Source organism: Exophiala spinifera, assembly GCF_000836115.1.
Source record: "Exophiala spinifera strain CBS 89968 unplaced genomic scaffold supercont1.6, whole genome shotgun sequence".
Lineage (NCBI taxonomy): Eukaryota > Fungi > Ascomycota > Eurotiomycetes > Chaetothyriales > Herpotrichiellaceae > Exophiala > Exophiala spinifera.
Window position 1 is genome coordinate 1,759,079 of NW_015622518.1, and position 18,513 is coordinate 1,777,591.

At 50.9% G+C, this 18,513-nt stretch overlaps 8 protein-coding genes across 8 annotated transcripts; 5 read left to right on the forward strand and 3 right to left on the reverse strand.

Annotated features, from left to right (window-relative positions):
• Nucleotides 1-102: 102 nt before the first annotated feature.
• Nucleotides 103-3,439, reverse strand: PV08_08566 (uncharacterized protein; the record flags this gene model as incomplete). The annotated part of the gene is made up of 8 exons (XM_016382891.1): nt 103-2,634; nt 2,682-2,699; nt 2,755-2,802; nt 2,851-2,991; nt 3,037-3,087; nt 3,143-3,253; nt 3,304-3,366; nt 3,413-3,439. 8 exons carry the CDS (start codon nt 3,437-3,439, stop codon nt 103-105), a joined length of 2,991 nt encoding a protein of 996 aa, XP_016233594.1.
• Nucleotides 3,440-3,596: 157 nt separating this feature from the next.
• Nucleotides 3,597-4,324, forward strand: PV08_08567 (uncharacterized protein; the record flags this gene model as incomplete). Its single annotated transcript, XM_016382892.1, has 2 exons — nt 3,597-3,661; nt 3,739-4,324. The coding sequence occupies 2 exons, from the start codon at nt 3,597-3,599 to the stop codon at nt 4,322-4,324; spliced, it is 651 nt and encodes a 216-aa protein (XP_016233595.1).
• A 508-nt stretch (nt 4,325-4,832) lies between these two features.
• PV08_08568 (uncharacterized protein) lies at nt 4,833-6,690 on the forward strand (the record flags this gene model as incomplete). Its single annotated transcript, XM_016382893.1, has 5 exons — nt 4,833-4,952; nt 5,209-5,435; nt 5,481-6,443; nt 6,508-6,551; nt 6,605-6,690. The coding sequence occupies 5 exons, from the start codon at nt 4,833-4,835 to the stop codon at nt 6,688-6,690; spliced, it is 1,440 nt and encodes a 479-aa protein (XP_016233596.1).
• A 710-nt stretch (nt 6,691-7,400) lies between these two features.
• PV08_08569 (uncharacterized protein) lies at nt 7,401-9,038 on the forward strand (the record flags this gene model as incomplete). Its single annotated transcript, XM_016382894.1, has 3 exons — nt 7,401-7,979; nt 8,032-8,232; nt 8,325-9,038. 3 exons carry the CDS (start codon nt 7,401-7,403, stop codon nt 9,036-9,038), a joined length of 1,494 nt encoding a protein of 497 aa, XP_016233597.1.
• A 610-nt stretch (nt 9,039-9,648) lies between these two features.
• Nucleotides 9,649-11,579, forward strand: PV08_08570 (uncharacterized protein; the record flags this gene model as incomplete). Its single annotated transcript, XM_016382895.1, has 8 exons — nt 9,649-9,878; nt 9,941-9,980; nt 10,044-10,172; nt 10,242-10,359; nt 10,416-10,537; nt 10,632-10,873; nt 10,936-11,397; nt 11,456-11,579. 8 exons carry the CDS (start codon nt 9,649-9,651, stop codon nt 11,577-11,579), a joined length of 1,467 nt encoding a protein of 488 aa, XP_016233598.1.
• Nucleotides 11,580-12,703: 1,124 nt separating this feature from the next.
• On the forward strand, nt 12,704-13,612 carry PV08_08571 (uncharacterized protein; the record flags this gene model as incomplete). Its single annotated transcript, XM_016382896.1, has 1 exon — nt 12,704-13,612. One exon carries the CDS (start codon nt 12,704-12,706, stop codon nt 13,610-13,612), a length of 909 nt encoding a protein of 302 aa, XP_016233599.1.
• Nucleotides 13,613-14,184: 572 nt separating this feature from the next.
• PV08_08572 (ADP,ATP carrier protein) lies at nt 14,185-15,560 on the reverse strand (the record flags this gene model as incomplete). The annotated part of the gene is made up of 6 exons (XM_016382897.1): nt 14,185-14,370; nt 14,424-14,754; nt 14,810-15,105; nt 15,239-15,289; nt 15,346-15,396; nt 15,519-15,560. 6 exons carry the CDS (start codon nt 15,558-15,560, stop codon nt 14,185-14,187), a joined length of 957 nt encoding a protein of 318 aa, XP_016233600.1.
• Nucleotides 15,561-16,561: 1,001 nt separating this feature from the next.
• PV08_08573 (uncharacterized protein) lies at nt 16,562-18,414 on the reverse strand (the record flags this gene model as incomplete). Its single annotated transcript, XM_016382898.1, has 2 exons — nt 16,562-18,228; nt 18,276-18,414. 2 exons carry the CDS (start codon nt 18,412-18,414, stop codon nt 16,562-16,564), a joined length of 1,806 nt encoding a protein of 601 aa, XP_016233601.1.
• Nucleotides 18,415-18,513: the final 99 nt, after the last annotated feature.

The following is an 18,513-nucleotide window of genomic DNA, read 5'->3' on the forward strand; positions in this document are numbered from 1 at the left end:
ACTGTGTTCGAGTCATACTCGTCATCAGCTCGTCAGCACCTCGCCAGCTGCTTGCACAAGGTCCAACTATGAAGCTTCACTGACCACTTCAAAATAAACCAGTTACATGTCAATGCCCTCATTGAATCTTAACACACCATTGGGTCTCAGCATACCATCAACGCCCTCAGGCAGCACCGAAAGCACACTTTGACCGGCACCTGTGGTCTGTGTAGGCTCCTCCCCCATGGCATTCGAAACGAGAACCAACCCTGCTTGTTTGATGGTCTCGACCAGTGCTGGGACCATGCGTAGAAGTTGTGCTGAGCAAGTCAATCCCATGAAATTGTTCATCTGCGCAACTCGAGCAGACTCTTTGATCGAGGCACCATGACCACTTGGGGAGCCAAGCGAGTTGCACAACAGCACTGGAAAATTGGGTTGTTTCCAGTTCAAAGCCGTACAAATATTAGGATTTAGCGAGGAGAAGACGAGCGAGTGCGACAGGTCTGGAGACGCGTTTCGTAACGCTCGAGCATGGTTGAAGACTTCAGTCAACAGAGCATCAATGAAGGTGTTGATGTCAATGTGAGAGCATACTCCTTGATCTACATCTTCCGAGGGAGATGGATACAGGATATGCAGGTTGAGGTTGATATGCGGCGGCATAGAGCTCAAGACGTCGCGCAGGAGGAAAATTGACCCGGACAGGCGGCGTTGCCACTCGAGGATATCTGTTCTGTCGAAATCTGGCTCCCCATCCTTTTGGGCAAGCGAGCCAGCCAATCCTAATCCAGCCAAGGTTTCGAAGTTGAACTGGCACAGAGATATCTGGAGCTTGTCGTAAGGAACAAAGTAAGAAGGGTAAATGACGGGAATTCCATCGCGGGTAAGCTGCACGATTAGTCTCAGGTAGTCACCCGACAAACTTGAGCCAGTAACCAAGCCAGAATGATCGTCAAGGGCGCTGGTAGCCTTCCAATATGTCGCAAACTGTGTGATCTCCAAGGGGGTACCTCTATACGGCTTGATCACCTGGAAATTGAACTGTATTTGACCGACCGCTCGTAATCTAGGGTCAAACAAAGGAAGACAGCAGGTGCCGCTGCTGCTGTCGGTCGCTCGAAATACGTCGGGAAGGGCAACGGACTTTGCAATCACCTTCGAGCCGAAGGTAGGGAAGATCTCAAAGTCCACTGCAAAAGTGCTCAGGTTGTCGACTTGGAAGTATATTGACCTTGAATCCTCTTGAATGGGTAACATTAGATTTCGAGGTATAAGATCCGACATTTTTGAAGAAATGGTTAACCGAGCAGCAGGATATCTTGCCTCGTTGAAAAACCTTATTGCTCGTGCCCCGCCGTCAAAACTGATGGCGATAAAAGTTTTCGTGTCGAGAAAGTTGTGTCCATATCGTCGCAGCGGTATTATCGGCGGAGGTAGTGAAAGGTCGGGTATGCCATCGCCTTCTATCGGGGAAGGTTCCTCAGGGGTGATTTCCATCGCATTCATTTGGTTATGGGGAGGGACAACAGCGCCTAGACGTGAAATTTTTCTTTCTGCCCGTCGATAACTCGTGCGCTCCCATAGCAGCTCCATGCACTGGAGGTGACCTTCCCACGTGGCATAGTACATTGCTGTGAGTCCCTTTTCATCCAAAGCCTCTGGATCTGCTCCGCTCTCCAACAGAGCACGCAAACATTCGACCCGACCTTCACTGGCTGCATGGAAGAGTGGCGTCCATTGGTACAATTTGTCCCTTTGATTGAGGTCTGCCCCGTGCTGTCTGAGAAGCAACAACAAATCAGCTTTGTGACTAGAACGGGCGACCAGATGCTGAGGGAAAAGTCCTTCCGCATCTGGCAAAAGTTTTGCATTTCTTTCGAGCAGCATGGTGGCGACCTCGATTGACTCATGCTGGCATGCCAGGTTCAACGGTATATGGTCCCCCTCAGATTGCGGGTCTATCCTGACATTGCTAGCTAGCAGCAAGCGAACGCATTCAACCCGATGACGAACAATGCTGTGAATCAGAGGGGTGAAATTATCGTGATCTTTCAGATCGATGGTGCTTGGACCAGCTGTGAGTAGCTTTTCAACCATTGCCAGTCGCCCTCTGAGACAGGCATAGTGCAATGGAACCCGACCATAGACATCGACTCTCGTAAGATCAACACCATGTGCGAGACCATAGTCCAGTACACTATCCTTGCCATAGATAGCCGCCTCATGTAAGCAATTCCTTTCGTTGATGTCGTCTTCAGCATGTATGTCAATCAAGCCAGAGTCGAGGAATACGCGTAAAGCGTCATCGGGGGCCTCGCTGATTGTGGCCAGGAATATTCGCGTGAACCGCTCACTTGCATTCGGTGCGGTGCTTAATCGAGAGATCCACTCACGAAGAGCAGCAACGTTACCGGCAGCAGAAGCTTGCAATATTTGCAAATCGATATCGCTCTCCTCTGTTCCAACGCGTTGGCCAATCATCCGGTCTTGGGGCTTAGATACCTCATATTGTATGTTCTCGCCTTCAGCCCAAGCCTCGAGGTCAAGCCTAGCAGTGGTTGCTTTATCTGAAAGGTCTCGAAGCACGTCTCGATTGAAGCATGGTTGGATCTCAACAGCCCTTTGGAGGTAAATTTCCTTGGTCCGGGACTATTGTCGTTTAGTATGCGTGCAAATGCAGTAGATGTGAGCTGTACCTTGGATGTCTTGTCCCACTACCACATAAAAATCAGCACGACATGATAACGAATTCTGGATCAATCAACGAACCTTTTTGAGAATTTTTGAAATTGCAGTTTCATTTACCTCGACAAATTGCTGGCGTAAAGTGAGAAACAGGTGATGCACCACTCAATAGACCCGTACCTGGAGTTTGTTCAAGTCATTGTCAAATTGTTGGAATCCCTCAACTAGTGTGACAAAGCTAGCAGAAAGCCTCGAATTTGCAGCGATTCTAGCCTGAATGACACGCTTTTTGTCGAGCAATGTTTTCAGACGCAGTGAAAACTGAGCAACGTCAGAATCAAGATATCGCACGACGCTTTGCCGTACCTCTGCTTCCTTCTGCAGATAAAAGACGTTCACCTTCTCTATTTCTCGCTCCTGGAGTTCTCTGTGAGTACAGGTACATTTAAAGATTAGGGATCAGTCGGCATACTAATCGAAAGAAGAAAACTTCTTTGTTGGCTCGCAGGGCTGCTTGAATATCTTCGGTCGCAGAACCGCCTTGAGCCTCGATGGTCGGCGTTGCACTGAGCTGCTTAATGAGCTGGAGGACACTGTCAGCGCTTTCGAGCCAACTATCTCCTTGTGTCTCACCTTTTTAAGAGCCTTGTAATTGAGGAAGCTGGCCGCATATTCAGGAAGATCTAATTGCTGTCGCTGTATCTGCTTTCCGAATTTCCTAATCGAGTTAGAAGCAGCGCACAGTAAGAAAGATGAGGGAGTTGTACATGGTGTCGAGTGGTACGTCAGAAACTTGGTTGAATTTCGGCTGTCCGGATATCGATCGGATGCGAAATGCTCTGTACGCACTACCGTGAGTGTTGAGTTTGAGGCTGAAGCCGGCTCAGCGAACCAAACGATGAGTAGAAGGTGATTGGATCCAAAAGATGCCGGGCATCAGTGCTCAGGCAGCGGTGTGGCAGAAGATCAAGGAACAGCAACAGCGTTTGCGGTGAGTGATAATGAGCGGAATGCTGCTACTTAGATGCAGGTCATTTCGCAGTCGAAATTTTACATACTCGCATCCAGTCCAGAGCTGTCGGTTGAATTCAGGGTTAAGCGAACATTCGACGCGAGAAAATCCTCGACCGCGGACAAAAAGTCACAAACCAGGTTTGGACAGAGAGGTGTTGGGCCGGCGAATCACAGCAGCGAGATTCAGCACGCGGGCGGCTTTGGGGACGAGACGCGGGCCTTGTCGGTGGTTGGACAGCAGAGGTTCGATATACACAAGTATTCAGGCCAAGTGTCTGGGATATCTGGGGGTAAGGCTGCCGTCGATATGTGTTGTACTGATGACGGATCCCTTCATGACACAAGAGTCAATTCCCAATATTATTTCCTCGCGCCTTCCCGCGTTCCTGGAAAAGATGCAGTGCAGCGCCAACCAATGGAAGCGCTTGGTCACGTGATTATAGCCGGACAATTGGCTTGGCACATGTCACGGGCATTCAGTCCGAACCTTCCCCAAATGAGAGTAGCGTGTTCTCCAGGCTCTGGACAGTCTGAAGGGAGTCCGTCTGAAGCTGTCCTCGCACATACTGTTCCTGTGCCTGACGATGTACAGGCGCCCAAGGTAACATCCTATTCGAACGCTGGAATGATGAGAGCATGATTCCTCCTTGGGAAAGGGTCCCTTTCCAGACAGTCAGAACAGATTGGCGGCGCAATTACACAGATACTTGCGCTTCTGTCAGGAGAGCCATCGAACAGGATGACCGGGTACTAAACTTAGGTGTTTCCAGCCTTGCCAGCCTTGCCAGCCTTGCCAGCCTAGACAGCCTTGTAGGCTCAAGGCTGTCATCGCGGAGCAAGGAATAAATGCTACCACGGGTCTCAGTCCGCATGAGAGATTACGCTGGCCATTAGTTCATTGGTGATCAACTCACGGTCGGAGTTCTTCAACCTCGGGCTGCTTTCCTTTTGTGCATTTATTTACTGATCTTAGTCACGGCTATAGGGGTGTCATGACTGCCTCGAGAAATTGTTCAAGCCCTACTGTGAACTTGCAAAATTGTCTCAATGTCGCCATCAACACTTATATTTCGCCATCAACAATCACCCATCCAGATTGGCTGCAATACTACTGCCGAGCTCATGCTATTTGGGGTCGTGGACCCACGATGCTCGTCTGCGGGCCTCAGACCATGTGGCAACCCACAGCCGCGGTCGGCACTCGTCGGCTCAGGCCGGCAAACCTTTCGACTGGCAGGGACCTAACTCGCAAGTCGACGACTACAAGTGTAAGGCGTGATGCTAACAAACGTACAACTGGCCCCGAATTGTACTGTGGTTTCCCCTACATTCCAGACATACCAGGCTCAATCACCAAAAGGCTTACATAATGACTGAGAAGTCACTTGCCAATGGCGAGCACACACCGACCACCCAGCGTAACGCTGACGCACAGGATGCCCTCGGATTCGCCTACCAGGCATGTTCAGAATTGACTCCTCAATGATTTGTGGTATGTGATGAATCAGCTAACTCGATGGGCAGTATGGGTATCCTTTGTTCGCCTACGGGCGGTTCGCGAGGAAACAAGGTTCAGCTATCAACGTGCTCTATCATGAGCGAGACGTGATAAAGCCAGGGTGGACTAAAGTCGTTCGACCCAACAACGACACCATGTACTCGTCAATCTTCTGCGATCTGTCCCAGTCCGATTTGGTCATCTCGGTACCTGAGATTGGTGACCGATTTTGGTCCTTCTCTTTCTTCGATATGTACGTTAGCAGCTGAGTGAAAGCTTTGGCGCTAATGGCACATAGGTACGGTAACAATTACAGCTCAGTGATGGGTTTGATGGGTCATAAACCTGGCGACTATCGTCTGACCTTTGCCGAAGACGATTTTGGGCTGCACGAGGACAGTAGCGATGGCGACGAGCGGGGAGTGATCCATTCTCCAACTCCCTATGGAATATGGACAGTACGTTTACTGCTTAAAAACCAAACAGACGACGTGCAGCACGTCCATGCTCTCCAAAACCAGATTAAGGTGGTCACAAAGCCTCGGGTTCATGATTCTGGAGTTCCTCCGTTCGACCTGAGCATCTTCTCCGAGGTGGCAGGCTCAGAACAATCTCCTGTGTCGGAAGCAGAGCAAGTTTTGCGCTTGACGGCCGCCCTATCGAGGTATAATCAATCGGAGGTCTTGCAGGACCGATCCTGGATTGCTTACGTCTTGGAAAAGGCGGGTATCCGAGACGGAGTATTCACACAGCCACCCAATACTTCGCTTGCCGTTGCGGTTGACTTGGCAAACTTGTCAGCAAAGGCCCTCAAGCTGACTGCTGGGATCGTTCGCGATCAGGGACACGGGTGGTACACGAATACACCCATGATTTGCGGAAATTTCCGGTCGTTTTACGCCGCAAGGTACCTCGTGGCGATGCGCGGATATCTGGGAGTGGCATCCGATCAAGCGATTTACCCATCTTACCGTCCTCCTGGGAGTGCCGCTGAAATACCAGACATCAAAATTGGACCCAAGCAGGCGATTAAACTCTCTTTTAGTAGAAAGCCTCTCCTTCACCCTTTAGGGTTTTGGAGCTTGAGCTTGTACGACAAAGATCAACTGTTCATCCCCAACGCGCTGGAACACTACGCTCTGGGAGATCGCAACGATCTCAAGTGCCTCGATGGAACGCCGTTAAAGGAGCAGGCAGATGGCAAGTTTGAGATATTGATTCAGCCTTCGGATGTGGTTCCGCCTGAGGAATGGCATTCCAAGTAAGTCTGAGATGAGGGCCCGCGTGGAACGGTCAGTCAGTACTAATCTGTTGAACTTTTACAGCTGGTTGCCCGCACCGCCGGGCGGTGGTGAGGTTTCCTTCACTTGTAAGTCGATCTCTTCTACAATTGTGCGTATACCAGTATTGACACAAGGTCAGTTCGCGTATTCGGAGCATCATGCAGCATGATCGACGGGTCGTACGAGTACCCCAAGGTGATATTTTCGGATGCCTTAACCGCATAACGAGGTGGCAGAACCGAGGTCGAGCTATAAAAGTCGTGGTGGTGTCATGTCATGGAATCGCACCTGCCTTACATTATGTACCTTATGTAACCCGCAATGGCAGTTGTCGGCGCGCCAAGCAACTAAACCAATAGAGACAATTGGTATCAATTATTTGACGCTCACTGCCCTCGCAAGATTTACTAGTGCGGATTAACTTCCCTCCATCATGACCACTCCTCGGACATTCCTACCTAGTACCTGAGCATTATCATCAGTCCTTGTAGGTGCGGTTGTCCTCCCTCAGAATCAGTCCACCACACTCATACTCTGCTGCCAACCCTAGGTTCTAATGCCGGGCAGTCGACAACCGCCCCCACTGCGGACACGCCGCGCGAAATTGGTGTGCGATCATTGTCACGCCCGCAAAGTCAAATGCGATCTCGAAAGCCGCCATGGAGCGCCGTGTGGGAGCTGCTCAGAGCATGGTCTCAGATGCACGTAAGGATAAATGCAACCAACTAACGTCCTGATTCTGCTAACACCCCTGTAGAAGACGCCATTCTAAGAGAGCCTCGGTTCGGCAGAAGTACAACTCCCCAACTTCGGCACAGTTGTCACAATCCGCTGGGCATGATTTCACAGACGCGATCACACAGCACTCTACTGACACTTCTCCCCCTCTCGAATCTCTGGATGCCAGTCAAAGCCGTGGAACGAGCCTGTCGGTCATGCCTGAACAATCACCATTTCTTGGAGACACGTCACTTCTCCTACATGAGCAGCCGTCATTGCGACCTAATTATGAGAGCACTACCGTCTTCTCGACACGACTAACGGAACAGATTTTACAGATCCCAAGTCTTGTATCGCTGCCCTCGGAGCTTGTTTTCCGCGCGTATGCCGATATGTATTTTGAACATCTAAGCCACCGATTTCCCGTTGTCCAGCGCGAAGACCTAGTTGTGGAGACACGATCTACGCCACTTTGCCACGCTGTATGTATGGTGGGATCCATGCTTCGATTCCCTAGGGGCCCAGCGCCGCTGGCAGAGAGCGAGCAATACTACACAATTGCAAAGACGTTGATTCATCTTGACTTCGAGAGCGATTACATGGCGATATTGAAGACTATGTGTCTGTTAATGACGTGGAACATCAAGGGTCATCTTATCCTCACCTTCGACTGCGGCTGGCAGTGGCTCGGTATGGCTTGCAGACTCCTCAGTCAGATGGGATTGCATCTCAATCGAACCTATGCTCGAATAGCCAACCCTAAAATCGCGCGCAGAGTTACCTGGTGTATCTTCGTAAGTTGGTCAATACACTTCAATGAGACGTGCTCCATAACTAGTGGTTTAGATACAGGATCAACTTCTGTCAGCGACCATGGGCCGCCCGACAGCGATCAAACTGCATGAGTTCAATGTGGCGCCTCCCACGGCCGACGATTTCGAGGCTGTCAACCGTCCGGCAGTCTTATTTATAGAACTCGCTAAGCTGGCGACTATATTGGGACGGATACTAGACCTGCAGGCCAGGCGTCCTTCAAATCATCAAGAGGTATGTCGTCTAGCCACGATCTGGTTCCCATAGCGTTCTGAGTGTCTATCTCCATCACACTTTCCTATTTCTTGGCGCTGACCTATAAACAGCGCTGTCTTATCGTTGAATCTCTCAAGTCGTGGCTTGACGATCTTCCAGATGAAGCTCGATTATACGATAGGTCGAACAACAGGATCTATCATCGGGATACTGCAGAAGCACACATCATGTACTTTGTCGTTGTGATTACCTACCTCAATCTGTTTGGGGATCCAAGACCCTTTTCTGCCAGTAGTCTTGGAACTTTAGTGGCCTCATCTTGTATAATACGTTTGTACCACGAGATGTACATACGAGACGACATCAATTTTCTTCTCGGCGGCAACACCTGGTACATGATGGTGGCAGCAGTCCCGCAGTTACGTTATAGCGCCACACCTCGTCAGAGTGACATGTGTGCTCAGGAGCTCGACATTATTGTGAAGGCCCTCGAGCACATGCAGATCAAATTTGCTGCGGCTGTTCCGGTACTCAGTACGATTAATCGATTGCGTGCTTCACCTACTCAGGTGAAAATTCGATCAGGTCCGCTCACTCCATCAGATGAGCGACACACAGACTACACTGCCTTTGATATGCATGATTTGCGGGGCCTTTTCCCGTTTCCAACATCATTCAGTCCGAGGCTAGAACTCACCCTTGCGGATGGCTCATCATGGATGAATCTAGACAGTGTTGAGCCACCATGGGCTCATGAAGACTTTGGCGGCATCTTTGACGAGCTTTGGGACACGTCACTGTTGCCATTCGAGACTGATGTGTAGTCCAGATGTCTTCAAGAAACCACCAATGCGGTCTAATCTAAGCAATTCTCCTTAAATTTCCCAGCCGTATGCTGCGGTATGAGCTGTACTTCTCGAATCCTGGAAAATTCACGATATTCGCTACAAGAGAGAAATTACTACAGGGGCATGCCATGTACCCGGTAGCCGGCCAGAATTCGTGGCATAGTCCACCGTCAATGCTCTCTACTTCATATGCCCTTCAGGTACCCTTGAGGTTGTCGTCCGCACCCGACGGATCGGTAATCGCGTGATAATGAAGATGGAAAATGGAGCAAAACAGCCGTAAAAGCGCCGTCGGCAGTGGTCGGCAATGCGCGGTATTCTCGCTGACAATCATCAGCTTTCTATGGGGAATTTGGAGTCCTCGCGGCTTGGGTCCACAAACTCTGCTTTTGGCATCGTGGATATCTCCCATTTGGGTATTTCGCGCCTGGGCTCACTGAGGGGAGCTCGTATATAGGTTGGTTGAGCGCTCCCTAGAGACATGCCATATTCCAGCTAGCAGCCGATATCTCAGCGACTCTCTGACCCCAGTCGTTTGATCAAGTCGCCAACCTCAACTTCCACAGTCACATCGTGGCACGACACAATGGCAAGTGAAAAACTCGGCCTGTATGAGCAGGCACGAGATGCAAGCCTCGATCCGACTGTCGAAAGTCCTGTATCCCAGCAAGATGATGCAGAACCCGAACTTTTCACACACTCTGAAACCCGAAAAATCGTCCACAAGATCGATCGACGTCTCCTCTCGATCTGCGGTCTTATGGTCGCCGTCAGCTTGATGGATCGAAGTAATCTCTCCAACGCTTATATTGCTGGGTATATCGCTCTCTGAACATACCTCGTCCCTTCCGTCCGTGGGTGCTAACGGATTCGCATAGCATGGGTAAGGAGTTGAAACTCACCGTTGGAACACGATATGTAAGTATTGATTCACATAATGCGCTTCCGACATGCCCAAGGCTAATCATACATCATCGATAGTCTCTTGTTGTCCTCATCTTCTTTGGCCCATACATTGCATTTCAAGTTCCTGCCGCCATAGTCGTCAAAAAACTGGGACCGAGGTGGACTCTTCCAGGCATGACCCTGCTTTGGGGAGGTCTTGTCATAGTATGTCATTAGACTCACTACCCCAAAACACGGCATCATCTGGCCTTGTACGCTGATATTGGCTCCCAGGGATTTGGATTCGCTAAGCACTGGACGGTTCTGATCGGTCTCCGTATCATTCTGGGCATCCTCGAAGCTGGCCTGTTTCCCGGTATCATCTACCTAATCTCGCTTTACTACACTCGCTGTACGTCCTTTCCCCGTCAGTTGGTAGTATCGATACCTTGCTGATGACTGTTCCAGACGACATGGCTAGACGGTATGCCTGGAACTACCTAATTGGGATTGTTGGGTCATCTTTTAGTGGAATCCTGGCATATGCCTTCATTCAGATGCATGGGCAGGCAGGACTGGAAGCTTGGCAAGTGAGTTCCTCTTCCTGACCATCGCCACCAGAGTCTCCGAGTCTTCTGGCTGTGGTGCAATGGCTTCAATCAGCTTCTAATGTCCTTCACCTAGTGGATTTTCGTGATGGAAGGTATCTTGACCTGCGTTATCGCTGGGGCCGCATTTGTGCTTCTCGTGGGCTATCCAAGCAATCCCAAGGCGTGGAAATTCCTGAAACCTGACGAATTGGCTTACATGATCCGGCTCGTCGAGAAGGATCGTCGAGACACCGAGGCTGACCAGAAGTTCAATCTACGAAAATTCCTCCGCCCTGGACTTGATCTGCGCATCTGGGGCTACGGAATGCTCTACACGTGAGTGTTTTGATCGTTTGGTCAAGGAGTTTGTTATGCATCTCCACTAACCTGGGCAACAGATGTGCGACCGCCCCTGCCTATGCCGTGTCGTATTTCCTCCCATTGATCTTGAATTCGAGAATTGGCTTCAGTGCGGGGGTTTCTCAACTTCTAACCACGCCTCCGTACATCTTCGCGGCCATCCAAATGTACATTCAAGCTTGGCTCAGCGACAAGTACCGCATTCGGAGTGTGGTCATCCTTCTGAATGTTGTGGAGTCTGTTGTCGGCCTGGTTCTGTTGAGCTGGACCGAAGTGCCTGGAGTGCAGCTATTTGCGGTCTTTCTCGTGACCGCCGGTTGCAATTCGTCAATTCCTTGTGTTCTCTCGTGGCAGGCAAATAATATTCGAGGCCACTGGACTCGGACCTTCTGCAGCGCTACGCTGACCGGAATGGGAGCGGTGGGAGGCATTCTCGGCGCCTTGACATTCCGCTCGCAGGACTTTCCGACGTACCGCCCCGGTATCTACACCGCACTCACGTAAGTGGACTCTCTGTAACGGTTTCTGATGGCCACGTGCTGACGGTGGGCTGTTCAGTTGCAACGGGGTTATTGTCCTAGTGACAGTGTCAATGGTTCTATATTTCCGTCGGCACAATCGATTGGCGGATGAGGGAAAGGAAGTCATTGCCGGCCTGGCAGGTTTTCGATACACCTATTGACGAAACGCGCTCAAAATGGATACTGCAAGGGTTCAGCTGACAGAGAATGAATGGCCAGCTTCAAAATTGAATAGTCAACATGGTGTAGAGGCACGTTAACGCCTGGAATAGTATATGGCAGTAAAGTGGTCATGCATCCGTGTCATTGGTGGCCGCGTAACGTCAATAGAAGCCGGCAGAGGTGTAAGCTCAGCTGGTACTATACCTTGGGTATAAACACGCCAGATCCAGACCAGAATTCTGCTTCACGACTCTCCGTCGAGGCATTATACTTAGCACAAATCCAGTCCAGTTTCGGGTGGTAGTTGTACAGCTATTCTCTTTCCACACAAATTGGTTCGATGCCTTTCTACCGCGTCCCGATACCGCTTTATCACCACGTCGCCACCCTCGATGGCATGGTTGAAGTCGTGGTTTCAGCGGCATGAAGAGAGTCAACTTCGCTCACTAATTAGATGCAGAAAGCAAATGGCCGCTTATACTGTACTTGGACACTTTTGTAGGTAATGTGCCTAAGTACGTAAGAGGTTAGACCGGGCATGAACCGCTCTAACCGTCGGAAATAGGTTTATCCGATCCTCACGACTAGCCCGCCCGGCACCGGTGAGCTGCGAGCGGATTCTACCTAGCCTGCCCTCTACTGTACTACGTATTGTTTGTATTGTACATCCGCATGCAGCAGAGCCTCGCAGGTCCAGACTCTTAGACCTCCCCACGAGGTAAGTGTTTCTGGGCTTTCAACAGCAACAAAACAAAGAAGCCCATTATTGGTGTCGGCTGCTCCTGCGTGCCACATACCTCAAGTGCTAGAATGTCCGCCCTGGCTTGATTCCCGCTGTCAATGACGTGCGCCGTGGTGCAGGTACCTCGCAAGATACATCCCTTGATCAACATACAGTAACACGACGCGCAACAAAACGATCAGTCTGCCTCTGCCCGTGTCTCGCTCTTCTCTCCCCCCTGGACAGACCCGGTATACTGACCTCATTTTCTGTTCTCTTCTAACCGCAAATCGCATTATACGTACAAGGAAGGATACTGGTACCTCCTGCAGTGCAAAAACTACCTGACCCATCGAACTATCCTCTTCCCTCCAACCGCCACAACCAACCAACCAACCAACCATGGCTCCAATCCCCGTCCACACCGCATCACCCATCAACAAAAATGTCCCTTCTGACACACTGCCTGACACCTCCCCAAGCGCAGCAGCATTGCGCTATACGCCACCAGCTAACGCCGAAGCCAGGCCGACGACGACGACGACGACGCAACAACAACAACGCGGCAGTTCCTACTACCCTGCGGCGCGACCAGGCGCAGCGGCAGTTCCGCAGTCTACCAATGCTGCCTCCGCAACGTACAACGGCAGACTGCAGCCGACTCTGATGGCGGAGACGACGACGTCGACCACACTGACTCCTACTCCTACACGAACGACGGCAACAAAGGCGCCATCATCAAACGACGACAACAGTCCTCCCTCTCCTCAGCCAGGTGCAGTTCCGTCAGCTGCAGCAGACTACACCCTTACACCGACGACGCTTTCTCTGCCTCAACCGCCGCCGATGCCGATGCCTGTGCCCGGCCCGCAACCACATCCACATGCGCAGCATGCGCCATCACCATCATCGCCTTCTCTTATGACACAATCATCATCCCCCGTTCGACGACACGCTCTCCCCTCGCCCACACCAACCCGTACTTCGTACCCCGTCGTACCTTTTCCATCCGCGTATCCACCTCCCGGGCAACAGGATCTTTCCCATCCACCGGGCTACGTACAAGACTCGCGTGCCTCATTCGACGACAAGCCCGTTGAGGAATGCCAGCCCTACGAAAACCGTGCGAGCCCTTCTTCCTCCTCCTCTTCTGCCGGTCGCCGTGGCATTCTGGATAGTGAACCTGTCTTTGACAGCCGGGCGGAATCTGACTCTCTCCTGAACACCGCCATGTCTTGGGCAAAAGCTGCGGGTAAGAGATTGTCAAAGACGGAGCAGGAGATCTGGCGGCATGTGAACGGGGAGAATTAGATCTTGAGAACCCAATGTAGGCTACCAATGCGAGGAAATAGACTCAATCATCGAAAGGCAGGGCATGCCACATCCTTCCGCGCACTTGCACTGGACCTAGAAACCCACCGTAGAGACCACCGTAGGAGCCACAAGGCAATGATTGCTACGGATACCTTGGTCGAGAACCTAAGATGCACTTTGAAGGATTTTATAGAATAATGAGTTGCAACATCAGGCAGTAAAGTACAATTGGGATTTGAGGAACGACGCAGACGAAAAACAGATCAAGGAAAACCCCGTGTCAATGAACTCCTCCCTTAGAATGGTGGTCATTCATCTCCATGCGTTGTATCTCCCGATTCCTTTTCGCTTGCATTGCATCAGACGTCTATTTGCAACCAAGTATCTTGTGCACCTCCCTCTTCACCATATCCCTAAAGCATCATACAAAACCCCTTTGCCTCCCAACTGAAGGCCCTCCATTACCCGCACCCCTTTTGTGTTGTTTGTTCTGGGCAAAAACAGAACTGGCAAACAAATGCCAGCAGCCGCTTCGCTCATGTTGCCATCGTAATCGAATTACGAGACGTTTAGCCGGAGCCACCCTTGAAGGCCTTGCCGAACATGAGAAGTTGGACCTGGTCGTAGATGGACAAGACACCAGCACCAGCGACACCACGGAGGATGTTGGCACCGGCACCCTTGAAGAAGGATCGGATACCCTCAGCAGCCATGATCTTCTGGGCAGCGTCGAAAGAGCTCTTGTACTTGACGGCCTGGAATGTGGTCAGCAAAAGTGTGAATCGGTGGGCATTCATGAGATACGTACCTCGCCGGAGGTCATCATCATACGACGACGGATAGTGTCAAGAGGGTAAGAAGCGATACCAGCACCAGTGGTGACACCCCAGCCGAGCAAGAAAGAGGCCAAGAAGTTACCCTCAAGAGGACCAACCAGGAGAACAGGCTTGATGGAGTCGTACATGCCGAAGTACAGACCACGGTAGACCACGATACCAAGAACGGAAGGACCGAAACCACGGTAGAGACCAGCAATACCGTCGGAAGCCAAGGTCTTGCGGTAGACATCGACCAAACCGTTGAATTGACGGTCACCACCACCCTTGGAAGCAGACTTGGCGTCGTTGGCAAGACGGGTACTAAATCAAGGTTAGTCTTGGGGAGCAATATCCAAACTGAGTGAATCCAACATACCGAGCATAGTCGAGAGAGTAGACGAAGAGGAGGGAGGTAGCACCGGCGGCACCACCAGAGGCCAAGTTACCGGCCATCCACTTCCAGTATCCATCACGCTCCTTCTTGAAGGCGAACATGGACTTGTAGGTATCGCGGAAAGCGAAGTTCAAGGCCTGAGTGGGGAAGTATCGGATAACGTTGGCAGTGTTACCTCTCCACAGGGACATGACACCTTCGTTCTTTGCGGTACGGCTGAAGCAGTCGATGATACCGTTGTATTTACGGTCGAGACGACCGGCCTTGAGCATTTCATCCTACAAGATATAAGCCTTTGTCCTGAAAATCTTTCGATCCTCGCCGGCAGAGAGAGTATTTTTGTTTTTTTGCATCTTAGATAACAGCTAGGATGCGCCGGAAACATAAGGAGAAGGTAGCCAAGGTGCATACCTGATTCTGGATCAAGAGCTTGACACGCTCAATGGGGGCAGCAGCGGTTTTCTGTCGATTGAATTAGCTTACCTCCTTCGTCGAGATAGACAGAATAGCGAACTTACCGAGACGGCGGCGGAAACACCACCCATCAAGAAATCAACAACGAAGCCGGGCTAGACAGAGAATCGAATGTCAGTGATTATTCTTTTGACGACCTTCAAGAGCGCTGCGGTCGTGATCGAGCTCGAAGAGGCTGCCGAGCACAGGATAAGGAAGCTGGCAGATCATCACTCACCATGCCCATGAAGGACTTCTTGCCCTGGTTAACCTCACCCATCTTGACTGTTCAAGAGATCAGTGATGACTATGATTGAGTGGAGAGAAGAGAAGGATGATGAATCGAGGATGAAATGAAAGATGCGAAAGAGAAGGGTTGATAAAGATCAACTTTTTCTGAGCTCCGGGACCAGCTAAGTCAATTCGGCTTGGCGGCTGGCAGCGCGCCGTGACCTGGGAAAGAGGGACCGACAGCAGGAACGGGGCTCAGGTTTTTCCTTTCCGCCCGGCTTATTTTCGCCCTCAATCAAAAATTGTCTCGCAGGGAAAAGGAGGTCGCGCTGCCATCCATCCACCCACACGCCCCCGTCGCCCATCCCACACCAATGGACCATGCCATTACAGTGCGATATTATCCGCCTCTGCCCAGGGCAACCGTTGCCCCCGGTGTCCTCAGCAGCTGTCCCATCACCATCCCCTTTTTACCCTATCGCAGACGGGGTCATCCATGGCCTTTGCTCGGCTTCTCCGGTCCATGGGCACCCATCAAGTGCGCTTCCTGCCGTCCAATTGCCGCAGCTACTCTATCCTTCCTACACGATCCATGGCGTTTTTTTCTTTCACGATTCGGAGAGCCCGGTCCACCTGGATGCGGCTCTTGCCACTACTGTACGGGGTGTAGACACTAGCAAAAGCATTCATTGGATGATTGAGGGCTTCTAGAATACGACAGCCTCGGGATGCTGGCGATCGTGCAAACATATTTCAACAGCGATGGGGTCGGGTCCTGTGTGGACTGCATTCCGCTGCAGTATTCCTACTATAGGAGCACAAAAAGGACAAAACCGAACGGTGTGCCTCGAGCCAGATCGATACTGCAGAGGTCACTTCTTGATCATCAGTCGTCTATCTAGGTCATCTTCAAGCAGTACAAGGTGCTGCAGCTACTCTGTCTGGCGGGCCATGGTCGAGAGAATTTCACACCTCGACGCAGGTACGAGTTAACGACTCCATAAACGTATTGTCCGCATGTCTTTGACAATTATCCACCTGTCTGGAACCTCATTCAGTGCCATTGACCTCCACTTTGCTCTTCTTGTTGTTCCTCCTTCGTTTCTTTTTTCTCCTGCCTTCGTTGATGTTGTCGACGTTACCGTCAGCGGCTTCAATCTTCTCTTCCACGGCAGACTCTTTCGGAACCAGTTCAGAGGCTTCTAAACCATCTTCTTTTCCGAATGTGTCCAACCGCCATTTCCTCAAGCGTGCTTTCTTTCCCAGATGCTTCGCGTCCTTGCGCTTCTTTTCGGGGTCCCTGAAAGCTGCCAGTTTTTTGAGCCCGGCAAACTCGTTCAATTGCTTGTCATCTGCCAACAAAATATCCCTGGCCGTCAAGCCGAAACTCTTTGGGGACGTCTCGCGATACCTGAAGCCAGCCTTCTTTGGCACTGAGTTATCCAATTCCAGTTGCAGCTGATCTTCCACCAGCTGCTCGATGATTCTTCGTTCTTTTCGTGCCTCTCGTTTTGTGTCATCTTTTGACTTCTTGCTCTTCTTATTCTTGCGGCCACCCTGCTCTTCGTCCGAGAGGCTGAATTCTGCCTTCTCGTCATCTTGAAATTCTGGAACAATATCTTTGATGTCAATGTCATCGTCAAACTTGGGTTTGCGGATTTTTGTCTTCTCCCCAGCCATCTCCTCATCGCTGCCCACTTCCTTCTGCGCATAATATTCATCCCCGAAGCGTTTTTGCATTTCTGCTTCCCATTGAGCATCGTCCCAATCATCATCAACAAGGTGAGACCAGTCATCAGGTTGTAAATCTTTTGTACTCAATCCTGCTGCTCGTTTGATTCTCTTCAACTTCTCCTCCAGCTCCTCAATTTTCAACTTTCTCAGACGAGCCTTCTCTTCTTTGCGCTGTTGTTTCTCCGCCTCCTTTTTGGCCTTCTCTGCCTCTCGCTTCTTCTGTCGTGGATTCGCCTCCTCTCGCCTCACGGAATACTTTGCAGCCGCGTCTCTGGCATGGGATCGTAGCTTTTCATTGGATTTTGCGGGATCCTCGAATCTCATGTTATATGCCTCTTCATACTCCTCGGCTCTCCTCTCCTCTTCCTCGTCGTCAGACTCAAAGGGATGTAATCTCGAATCAGATGCGGCCCAGGCTCTGGAGACCATGAAATTGGATAGGAAGGTTTCAGGGTCCCGTTCGGCGTTCTCGACGTCAAGTGTAACCTGTTCCCGAGAGGACTTCTTCCTTTCTTTCGCTACCAGAAATTCATCTACCTCGCCCCTGCTCTCGTCTTCATCTTCTGAGCCTGAAGCTGCCTCGGCAGCAGCAGCGTTTATTTCTCCGACGACAGACTTTTTGAGTTGTTCTTGCTCTTCAGTGTACGTCAACGGCGCAGGTTCGTCTTCTTCTGCAGGACCGCCATTCAGCAAAATCTGTCGATGATAGTCTTGGAGGTGCATCGGTTCATCCTTCTTCGCTCTTGATTCCGCCGGTGTGGTGTCCTCACCCGCAGTGTAGAACACCGCAGACTGGTCATACACCCGAGGATCTTTGGAACGAATGGCATTGATAGTTGCCATGATCTCCGAATCGAGGGCCGCTGTAGCAAGATCTCCCTCATCTTCGGACTCACTTGTAGATTCGTCAGAGGAGTCGTCGTCGGATGCAGGGTCGTCGGTTCGTTTGCGTTTGCGGGAGGCTTCGCCATGTTTCTCTGATACTGCGTTGGTCAGCATAATGATGTTAGGCCGTAGACATTGTCCTTACATCTCTGCAACTCTTCTCGCTTCTTGTTGTATTCGAAGCGTCGAGCGAAAGACTCGTTGACTTTGAAATCTACAGGATGGACCTCTGCGCCTCCATCCTCGCTATCAGAGGAGCTATCGTTCAGAAGATCTCGAGCCATTGCATGCGAAGCGCGCTAGGGATATGAGTTACTTCGTAATGTGTATGAGAAGCGTGAGCCCGCTATTCTTCGGCCGCCGTGAAAGAAAAAAAGTTGTAC